Source organism: Pygocentrus nattereri, chromosome 28 (genome assembly GCF_015220715.1).
Source record: "Pygocentrus nattereri isolate fPygNat1 chromosome 28, fPygNat1.pri, whole genome shotgun sequence".
Classification (NCBI taxonomy): Eukaryota; Metazoa; Chordata; class Actinopteri; order Characiformes; family Serrasalmidae; genus Pygocentrus; species Pygocentrus nattereri.
Window position 1 is genome coordinate 17,254,111 of NC_051238.1, and position 12,296 is coordinate 17,266,406.

At 38.9% G+C, this 12,296-nt stretch overlaps 1 protein-coding gene across 9 annotated transcripts in view; it reads left to right on the plus strand.

The window, feature by feature from the left end:
- elavl4 (ELAV like neuron-specific RNA binding protein 4) overlaps positions 1-12,296 on the plus strand; it is a 97,372-nt gene that overhangs the window by 71,432 nt on the left and 13,644 nt on the right. For all 9 annotated transcript variants that reach the window (XM_017693534.2, XM_017693532.2, XM_017693540.2 and 6 more), the window contains one exon: positions 4,664-4,817. In XM_017693534.2, coding sequence (XP_017549023.1) covers positions 4,664-4,817 — 154 coding nt within the window. The remainder of the gene's footprint in view (positions 1-4,663; positions 4,818-12,296) is intronic.

The window sequence follows — 12,296 nt, forward strand, 5'->3', positions numbered from 1 at the left end:
AAATTACTACTACTACTACTACTACTACTAATAATAATAATAATTATTATTATTATTATCATTATTATTATTATTATACACACACTTGGAACATTTTTCCCCAACTTTGCTCCCAATTTAGTCATATCCAATTACACCCCCTAGTCAGGACTCCCCCATCACACAATACCACGAGCAAAGGCTAGCACAGGCTTCCTCCGAGACCTGTGAAGTGCCAGTGCATCTATTCAACCTGTCGCTAATGCAGCGTCATTGGATAGCTGAACGTGCTCGGAGGAAAGTGCCAACCGCCAGATCTGTTACATCAGCTAACAGACGCCTGCCCGGACTAGCATCACGCTGAGTGATGGGGGAGAAGGGGGGCATCCTACCCACCCAGAGGGAGCGAGGCAAACTGTGTTCTGTTGGACTCCTGGCTATGGATGACTGTAGCATCACAAATTTGGAAGATTTTGTTAATGGGACATGACAAATTGTTTGCTTAGATCATGGCTGGGATTGTGGGAGCAGCAGAGGGCTGAAGCAGGCGTTAAGAGTTAGAATAATGTTGAGAAATTTGTGAACTTTTCCTAAAATATAATTACAGAAAAATGACATGAAGAAAACTATGAACCAGTACGAGTGAGGGACAGTATGTTACTGAATACATTTAGAACAGTATATTCAGTATTCAGCCATCACTTTTTCAAAGTAGGCTAAGAGCAGATGCCGTTAAAATTATATACCTCAGTTTAATGTTTTACCTCAGTAAGCAACAAGGAAAGTAGCTCAAATTTCCTCTGCTAGCTCATAATGTTTTATTCCATAAGAGCAGATAAATCAGATTCTGAAATAAAGGTGTGCATACTTCATGCTTTATGCACTAAAACAACAGCAGATAATCAAAGCAGCACACCACTCTGTCTCACACAGTTAAACAGGAGGATGAGAGAGGAATGGAGAGAATAGAGAGAGAGTGAAGGAAAGAGACAGTGGGAGTCTCACCCTTGATCTTCACTCTCACACACAGGTGGCATCTTGTTCCTTATGCACAAACACAAACCCGCTCACACACCTGCACCTTCCTGCCTTCGTGACACTTTCCTGTTTCACAACACAACTCCAGTGCTGCCTTCCGATCGAGGTGCGAGAGGAAAAATCCCACTGAGGGTGTAAAGAGCAGAGCCACGCGCTGAGAAACAGACACACGCAAAATCATCCACACATGTACACACATTGCTCACACACATATTCATTTAGATGTACACACATCTTTCTGAGTAACACACACACACGCACTCCGCTCAGTGTGTTGATAGATCCGACATCTGGAGCTGCTTGACGTGGAAGGAAAGAAGAGAAGGATAAAAAAAGTAAAAAAAATCAAATAAAGGAAAAGAAGAGCAGAAGGCAGGGTGAAGAGGCTGCCAGGGCTGCGTGCCTTTTGCCTTCGCACTTTAACTGGATTTCAGGAGATTACTGCAGAATGTCTTTGCGTCTTCATCTCACTGTTTGTATTACTGTAACAGCATTTGATGGCTCTGGAGCCCAAATGTCAGCAGTGATGGAAACATGGAAGGCAATGGCTGCTCTCGCCACTAATGGGAAGGGATTACATCGATGCAAATGTCTAAAGGACAGAGACAGAACCATCTCTCCATCATGAATTAAGACTGATCTGCTGTAATGAGCTGGGGGTAGGGGTGTGGTGAGCCAGGGACAAAGTCTGTCTCTGATGGTGGTACCCAGCTCAAATTTCTCAAAAATAGTATATGATAATATATGATAATATAATTTTAAAGGCATAATCTTTACTTTACTTACTTTACATATCTACACACTTAGAAAGGCTCCTAAGCAGTTCTTAGAAGGAGGTTCTATACACTTTAAAAAGGTTAATCTCACATTTACAAATTATTTTTTTTTTTTTTTTGTGAAGCATCTCATGGACCTGGCTTGTAACTCACTCACTCACTCACTCACTCACTCACTCACTCACTCACTCACTCACTCACTCACTCACTCACTCTCACTCACGTTTAGCAGGCTGAGAATTCTTCACAATGGGATATTAGCAGTCTAATAGCTTTTAATGCTTTATAAGAAAAATCCTTTGCATCAAGGACACTGTGTCTCCACGTATAAAGAACAATTAATTGAAAAGGTTCTTTAGGGATCCAAATGTTTTCTTTTATGGTGTCACTCCAAAGAACCCCTTTCAGATACCTTTTTATGCATACTCAAATAGTTAAAATGTAAACAAAGCCATTTGGATTGGCTTGATGTTAAATGTGCCATACTAGAGAAATGTATGTTGAAGTATTAGGTGGTTCTAAAAGCTACCTCACAGAAATGTCTTACAGGAAGTGGCTGTAAGTGTGTTGTCTGATGTCTGAAACCTATGTTTGATAGCAGTTTAAAACATCATTTTTAAAATCTATTCATGGTGGAAAGGTATATGCAGGGTGTTAAGGCAAAATTTACCACTAATTTACCCTTGTCAACACTACATATAAAAACTCAGGAGACATTGTTTTGGATGGCAATTCAATTGGTGACCCCTGGTTCCTATCACCACCACTGTAAAGAGTTTGGACTTGTTAAGTTTCTCTACAGTGCATAATTTGTAAAGCTGTAGGAAGTAAAGATGGAGGATACAGTCATACATTTCTCTCTTTAAATTCATTGACTTATGTAAGCTCTAGATTTGATTTAGCTTCAGTAATCAGTAACCTGATGAAGCAAGATCTGAAGCTGTAAAAAGTCTGTTCAGAGTTCAGAATGCATGTTTCTGTGTCTTTCTGGCCTTGATTCTGGCTGAATCAACTGTGTTAGAGCTGGGAAAACACTAAAATGTGTAGTGCGCAGAAGACACATGCTATGCATTTTGTGGTTAACTCTTTAAGGCTGATGCAAAAACGTGGCAATGTCTGCCATTTATGCCACTCCTCTTCATTAATGGAGGATTTTAGGATTTCTCAGTTGCTGCTATTTGATATTTAAAGAATGTGAGCTAACAAAGCTAAAAACTCCTTGATTTTTATCTTTTGTGTCTCACAAAAACATTGATATGTTCTATATATCTTCGTATAGGCTTCTATACGAAAAGTTCAGATCACCCCCGCCCCCAACAGCGTTGAGCTTTGGAGTAATGGAATTGTGTTCTCTGGAATGGTGGAGCTCCATCCAATATATTTCTGATGGGTTGGAGTGCTATTTGTGATTCAGAACTAATCATCTAACATCAGTCCGTGACCTCATTAATGCTCTTGTGTCTGAATGCAATCAGATCCTCACAGTAATGTTCCAACATTTATTGCACAGCATTTCTAGAAGAGAGGCTGTTACAGCAGCAAAGAGGGAAGAAGCTCTTTATTCATTGATTTTAGAAGAATTGCTAGATGTCTACAAACTTATGGAAATGTGGTGTATTTTTTATGGGTAATGGGTAAAAGTTGTTTTAATCTAATCCACGCCTACCACAGTATGGCTTATTCAGAGAGAATGTATTTGATGTAAGTGAGTGACTGTTGTGTGCATGAGTGTAATATACAGTGACAAACTTGAAAAAAGAGCATGTCAGAAAGTGAATGACATGGAGAGAGAGAGGCAGAAAGTGAGTACTGTGTGTTTTAGTGTGAGAGGAGCTGTCCAGGGTGCTACTGAGTTTGACGAGTTGAAGAGGGTGAGAGCATATTGTGTTAGTGTATGTGAGAAAGAGAGAGAGGCTGTGTGTGTGTGTGTGTGTGTGTGTGTGTGTGTGTGTGTGTGTGTGTGTGTGTGTGTGTGTGTGTGTGGTGAGGCAGAGCTGTAGATGGTTTGGCTCTCACTGCTAGTACAAACAGAAGGTTCCAGAGTGTTATTCACCACAGAGAACTGCCAACCTCTATCTCTCTCTGTTCACACCTCAGTGTGTTAGGGAGCACTGTAAATAAACTCTAGTGTGAACTACTTTTATTGAACTTAGTAGACTTTTTCAGTCACTGTTTCATAAGTAAAACCATATATTTTCTTAGTCCACCAAAACTTAGATACATATTATAAAGTATACAGAATTATAGACTACAAATTACACAAAATTTACAAGACTCTTACAATTTACAGACTCTTAGAGATAACATCACTGAATGACATGAAAGTCAACAGTACCTGCTGGTTGCATGGTACAACCATGTACTAGTATTCTTCTCCAAGCATGCTAGTAGCTTAACCCTTGAAGGTTGAGAGTAATTGTTTTGCTGCTGTATTTAAATGCAACTACACATTTAATTGTTAGCTACATAGTTGAATCTGCACTTCTGACTTTTTTTGTTGTTTCTTACAATGTCAACATGTGCCTAAAATGTTAAAAATTCTTCTCTTTGTAGAACAATATCCTAGAAAGACAATATCTCCTTTTCTACTTACAAAAAACAAAAATGGTCATTTAAAAGTTTACAAACCACCCTTTTTCAGTGACTTTGAGCTAGGTAATTTATCGAAAATTTTAGCTTTATTGTCGCCAACAATAATTGTGTATCTCAAAATCTGACACATACTAGGAGGTGTGTGTCAGTCATTGCCCTGATAGGCCACTAGCTCTGTTGACTTGTGAGATATGAAGAAAGCTCAGAGCACAGTAGTATTCAGGAAATGCTGCATAGTGTTTTGACTTGTCTGTATCTGTGTTTTTGTGTTATCCCAGGTGTCATACGCACGGCCCAGCTCAGCTTCTATCCGTGACGCTAACCTGTACGTGAGTGGGCTGCCTAAAACCATGACCCAGAAAGAGCTGGAGCAGCTCTTTTCCCAGTATGGACGAATCATTACCTCCCGCATCCTCGTCGACCAGGTCACAGGTATCCATGGGGTGGTTTTTACCATCATACTTCAAAGGCACAAAACGTTTAAATAGAAATACATAGCTACTCAATCAGTTGACCATGCTCCACCCACAAATGCCTTTTTTGTAGAAACGGGCAAAATTGGACAAAACACTGGTAAAAATCTCATTCAACCTAACAATTGCACAGTGCCAGATTTGACATGATTGTTTTTGGTCTGCTCAATGTTAAACACCTACAAGAACACAGTATAGCATTCCACATTCATGGACAAGAAGCTAGATTTTCATAACCCACATAGTGCACTATATAGGAAAAAAATCACCTTATATAATGACTATGTAAAAGCTTGTCCAGCCTTCTGTCAGTTCTGTCAAACTGTGGGTGGAGCCAAGGTAAGTCTATTACATAGATTGCATAAGTGCTTGAAAACTACTAAAATTACTAAAAACTACTAAAACAAATATTATCATAAATTGATTTCATTAAATTCTTCATGTACAAGGACAGTATGGGTGGGCAATATGATGATACTTATTGTGATAAATTATGTCAATATGATTTTCTGAGCCTATGGTGGATCAGCACTAGAAGAATGCTTATCAACTGCATGTTTCATTACAAAGAGACTGTAATTAGTCCTGTTTAACTTTATTGGGTGCTGTGCAATATGTGAAGTTTGCATGAAAATCGCTGTATTCATAGTTTTTGTGGCACTGCTGGTGCAGTCACCTGCATGGTGCAATAGATTTTTTCTTCTTTCTTTATGTCCTTTCTTTGTTCAAACACAGTTGTACACCATTTTGGGTCTGCTGGTCAAATTACATGTTTTGTTGATTTTCTAAGTGAAAATAAGTACACATCCTCTCCTGCTGCACATTTTAATATACATTTACTCTTTATTTTCTGGCTTGACCATAGTTGGAAAAAAAACATAAAATGTGGTCTGTGGGACATTTTCAAGTCATGTCAAGTCACATTTTACACTATTTTTCATTTTTACAATATGTTAAACTTAGTAAACAAACAACATATTGTGCACTAAAAAATGGAAGAAAATGGAAGTTTATTCTTGTAAAGGATGTGTTGACTTATTTTCACTTAAAAATCAACAAAACATGTATTTAGAGGTGTGGGAGGGGTATCCAGACTAGTGCAAACGACTACACTCACACACGTACAGGGAGCTGAGTTGCTTCTTTAATGTGGAATCCTCCAGCGTGGCTTGCATTGCATAACTAGCTCAGTTAGCTCTGTTTCATAGGATCTCCTCCCCTGCGGCACACACCACTGTTCTGCCTAATGTGCACTGATGGAGCAGAATGCCTGTTTAAACACACACACTCATCTGCCAAGACTCAACAAATGAGCCACCATGCATGCATATATGTGTGTGTGTGTGTGTGTGTGTGTGTGTGGGTGGGTGGGTGTGTGTGGGTGTGGGTGGGTGTGTGCACATACGTATGTGTGTTTGACCATAAACTTGTCCCATGACCTTAGGATGTGGCAAATAAGTGTAAATCCAGGCCACAGGCTTTTTAACCTTTCTGTTCTCAAGCTGGCATATTCTACCTCGCCTTCTGGCAGCATCATAAATAAATCAGCTAGGATATAAATGGTCATGGAACTGAATTTCTTACACAGACAGTTGAACAATACTTTTCAAATGCCTGCATATTTCATAATTGCCATGCAGAGAGTGTCACGTAAGCCACAGAGTATTGTATGTTCTAAAGGTGCCGATTCCTTTTTTCTCCACTGAGGAACAGTGACTACTCATATTCGCAAAGATACACATGCATACGCACACACACACACACACACACACACACAAACACACACACATATTTAGCAGCAAAATCCTCAGATAGTCCTATGCTCATATAAACCCCATATAAACATTAAACACACTGTACACATTTACATTTTTGTGAATCCTTCCAACCACCATTTCCAAACATTCCCCTCACACACACAAACACACTTGGCAACTACATCCCTGGATATTCAGCCCACAAATGTTCTTTGTTAACATGCATATAAACACAACACATCATACATATTCATTGGTCAACACTGCTTATTGCCTGGTGCTCCTGGCCACAACATTTCATTATTTGGTCACCAAAAATGCAGAGGCTGCCTTGGAGACTTGCCTTGGAGATTTTTTTGTCTGTTTTCTTTTTTTGCCTTTAAAAAACACAAGACCAGGTGAATTTTCACACATTCACCGATAGCTACAACTTATTTGATCAGACATGGAACTAGTTACATCAAATCAGATTTTGTTAATATTCACCAGCTTTAAACACCATGATATATATATATATATACACACACACACACACACAGTGGGGCAAAAAAGTATTTAGTCAGCCACTGATTGTGCAAGTTCTCCTACTTAGAAAGATGAGAGAGGTCTATAATTTTCATCACAGGTACACTTCAACTATGAGAGACAAAATGAGAAAAAAAATCCAGGAAATCACATTGTAGCTAAGAATTATTTGTAGATTATGGTGGAAAATAAGTATTTGGTCAATAACAAAAGTTCAACTCAATGCTTTGTAATATAACCTTTGTTGGCAATGACAGAGGTCAAACGTTTCCTTCAAGTCTTCACCAGGGATGAGGTCTGGATACTGGCTAGGCCACTCCAGGACCTTGAAATGCTTTTTACCCCCTTCGTTGCCCGAGCCACTCCTTCGTTGCCCGAGCAGTGTGTTTGGGATCATTGTCATGCTGGAAGACCCGTCCACGTTCCATTTTCAATGCTCTCACTGATGGAAGGAGGTTTTGGCTTAAAATCTCACGATACATGGCCCCGTTCATTCTTCCCTTAACACGGATCAGTCGTCCTGTCCCCTTTGCAGAAAAACAGCCCCAAAGCAAGATGTTTCCACCCCCATGCTTCACAGTAGATATGGTGTTCTTGGGATGCAACTCAGCATTCTTCTTTCTCCAAACACGACGAGTTGAGTTTTTACCAAAAAGTTCTATTTTGGTTTCATCTGACCACATGATATTCTTCCAATCCTCTTCTGGATCATCCGTATGCTCTTTGGCAAACTTCAGACGGCCTGGACATGTACTGGCTTAAGCAGGGGGACACGTCTGGCACTGCAGGATTTGAGTCCCTCTCGGCGTAGTGTGTTACTGATGGTAGCCTTTGTTACTTTGGTCCCAGCTCTCTGCAGGTCATTCATCAGGTCCCTCCGTGTAGTTCTGGGATTTTTGTTCACTGTTCTCATGATCATTTTGATCCCACTGGATGAGATCTTGCGTGGGGCCCCAGATCAAGGTAGATTATCAATGGTCTTGTATGTCTTCCATTTTCTTACAATTGCTCCCAGAGTTGATTCATTCACACCAACCTGCTTGCCTATTGTAGATTCACTCTTCTCAGCCTGGTACAGGTCTACAATTTTCTTCCTGGTGTCCTTCAACAGCTCTTTGGTCTTGGCCATGGTTGACTTTGGAGTCTGACTGTTTGAGGATGTGGACAAGTGTCTTTTATAAAGATAACGAGGTCAAACAGGTGCCATTAATACAGGTAACGAGTGGAGAGCTTCTTAAAGAAGTTACAGGTCTGTGAGAGCCAGAAATCTTGCTTGTTTGTGGGTGATCAAATACTTATTTTCCACCATAATTTACTAATAAATTCTTTAAAAATCCTACAATGTGATTTCCTGGATTTTTTTTTCTCATATTGTCTCTCATAATAGAAGTGCACCTACGATGAAAGTTACAAACCTCTCTCATCTTTCTCAGCAGGAGAACTTGCACAATCAGTGGCTGACTAAATACTTTTTTGCCCCACTGTATTTATTTATTTATTTATTTATAGTTTAGTTGGTTTGGAGGCCGGAGTGACCGGTGCAAAATATCTGTCTCCGCCTGTACATATTTACATTTACATAAATTCTTCTGACCACCTTTTCCAAACATCTCTCTCAGATACACACTAAGCACCTACTGTACTGCACAGAAGGCCACACTTCATATATTTAAGTACAAGTTATTAATTTTTCTGTGCCAGGAAAAAGTAGAAAACAGATATTGAGCAGATTACACAGAAGCCTCAACAGCTAAATATAATATCAAATATAATATCTATATTTACTGTGTCCAGCTTCCATTTTTTTTTAGGACATCTGCTTTCTGTTTTTCAAAGAAATCTGCAGGGGTATTGTTCCACACCAAGTTCAGTCTTAGAAGTTGATTGCATTTCTGCTTTTCTCAATTCAAGTAATCTCAAACACATTCAGTGATGATGAAATCTGTGCTCTGTGGTGGCCCGTTCGGGAGAACATTAGCAGCTTCCTTGACTATTTCCTTTTATCATGAAGGGCTTCTTGACAGCTGCACATCCTTTCAGAACCGTAGTGTTGAGTTTTCTTTGCAAAGTGGAAGAATGCAGATTTTTCAGATCTGAAGAGTGAAGCTTGTTTTACATATATTAAGTACTGTTTATCTGATGGTGACAGTTAGTTGTTTATCTGATGGTGACAGTTTTTGGTCTAAGAGATCTTGCATGGTTGTTAGGAGTCTTTTAACATGATTAAACTCCAGTTCTGGAAACTCATATCTTTCCCCTTCCTTTTGCAAGTGGAATACCTTTAATCTTCTCAAAAATAATTCCTGAAAAATTTAATAATTTTATTGGCCATTTAGAATTTTTTGAAATTAAAGAAATGAAGGGTGGTCTCTGACTCTCTTGCATAGTATTGTATATACACACAGACGTTTAGCACTGGAATCCTCAGTTATTCATCCTGCTAACATCCTTTGCTAGCATACATATAAATACTATGCGCACTATACACATGTAAATTTTCAAAACCTTTCCCAACCCCCCTTTCCAAATATTCTTTGCACATACACGCACACCCCTCTGACATGCTCAGCCCCTGTTTGGCCGTGTGAAGGCTCCCCCGGGACAGCGGGTCCGCAGGAGGAATCTTAATGACTAATTAAATCAGAGTTGCCGGTGATTAAGAAACAAAGAGAGTTTTTTTCCCTCTGAGCTGTAGAGAGCTGCAATGTCTGCCCTGCCCTCAGTGCAGAAAGAGAAACACATTTCTCATCAAACCCTGAGCACCATCCAGAAAGTGCAAGTGTGTGTGTGTGTGTGTGTGTGTGTGTGTGTGTGTGTGTGTGTGTGTGTGTGTGTGTGTGTGTGTGTGTGTGTGTGTGTGTGTGTGTAAAGGAAAGCAAAATAATAAACAGAAAAACAGAATAGGAAATAAATCCAAGACTTGATATCAGAGCAAACTTGTAGAACTACTGTCAGCTCTTAGTTTGAATTCCTGAGAGCTTAGACAAGTCATTCTTCAGCAACATGCCACCCACATAATGCCACTTATATAATTCTATAATTAACTAGCGGTCAGTGCCTGGGTCAGTGTAGACAATTTATGGACAGAAATTCAGCTCATATATGTAATGCACTAGTACATTTATATGCATAATGAATGTTCATTTAAGTTTAATATACCCACTGAACTGAATACTAGGCATTTACAGTAATATCAGAATCAAATCAACAGATTTTTTTGACATTGAATTGCTGCTTAGAATTGACCAGTAAGTCAAATGGATATTTGGTGGTGAATTTATTAGCAACTGTGCTAAAATGTCCATATTTTATTCAAATGTGTAGCACTTGTAGCCCTATATAATTAAATATTACACTGATCAATATTGCTAACCTGGGTGGATCGTTTTATGAATGTATGTGTATCAGCATCAGCACCAACACATTATGTACATAAATCAGCCCAGAAGCATCCCTGCTGCAAATCGTGAGCAGGATGAATGCACGTGGAATCACCATTGACCCTAGTACATTTTGTACACAAAGCTTGTGAGGCATACAGGAGCAGCTAGGTTCTTCCTCCTGACACGAGGGAACATTTCAGTGCATAACATGAACACAGAGCAAATACTCAAGCCCTCAAATTAGGCCTTTGCTCGATCTGGGCAAAGAGTGATGCAACCAAATCACATTCAGTAAGAGGAGACTTCAGTTTGGGCCTCATCAAAGCAATGCACATTTCAATCAGTCTAAAAATCACGTTCGGGCAGAAGCCTAAGCTGACCCGTGATATCACACTTTTTGTACAAACACACACAGATATAAACAAATGCACAAACAAATTTTGACAAACACAGTAAAAAATCTTAAATTTATTGCACTAATTGCAGCATCGACTGATTCACAGCGTCAAGGACTGGACAGATATTTCTACATGGATTTGGTGCTTGAAGCATAATCAAAAATTAAGCAGTACAATAAAAAATTAACAATGATAATTAGTTATTCCAGGATTTTAGTATTAAAGCCACATTGAAAAGTCTGACTTTTAAATAACAAAATATCCAATCAACTATACAGTACGCAAAAAAAAAAAATGCTATAAAACTATACAACATGTATGTTTTGCATACTCACTTTTTGAACTTTCAGCTGGTGTAGGGCCTTGTTTTTGCAGTTCACTGGTGCACAAGCTTGTCAAAGAATTGTCATGCAGGGTCACACTGAATAGTTTCAGTGCTTAGCGTTCTCCTCTGAGTAAGTCAAGGTACAGATAGATCATTCACACACTGGTGATGCAGTAGGAGAAACACCTGACACAGAAAATTGACTGAGAGAAATAAACAAAGTTCATACGAATATGGTGATGTGTCTAATAAACAGAAAGTAAAAAGAGGTCTCCCATGTTACCACATTATCCTATTTTATGTAGGTCTGTTTTATGTTGCTTATGATCAGAGATGTCATATTGGCATCAATGGGTAATGTTAGCAGGCCAATTGCAGCAGAAAATGCTGGATCAGTATCTGCACTGAAAAAGAAGAAGTGGTATTATCTAGAGGTCTATGCGGGACCGTTTTTTTAGTCTGCCTTTTGCAAGATTTCATCCCACTCTCCAAGAAAATCCTCACCATTCGTCCCAATCCAGCCCACAACCTAAACAATTTGTACCAATCCTGCCACAGATCCAAGCAGTTAGTTTTCATCTGCATTTGTCACAAATTAAAATGACTACTACATGATAGACTTTATTATTATGTATTCACCTTATTAAATTCCACAGCTGTTGCTGTCTAAAGACTATCATTTCTGTAGCGTACAAGAAAGCAGCTCCCTTGATTTACATCATTGTTCACATGACTGGTTGCTATCATGTAGAACTAGTTTAGAACTTCTGTTTCAAATGAGTTTATTACTTTTTGTAATTTTGCTATTAGATATACAACCCCAATTCCAGTGAAATTGGGACATTGTGTAAAACATAAATAAAAAGAAAATACAATGATTTATTCAACTGAACACACTACAAAGACAAGATATTTAATGTTCAAATGGATAAACTTTATTGTTTTTTGCAAATATTCACTCATTTTGAATTTGATGTCTGCAACACGTTCCAAAGAAGTTGGGACAGGGGCATGTTTACAACTGTGTTACATCACCTTTCCTTTTAAAAA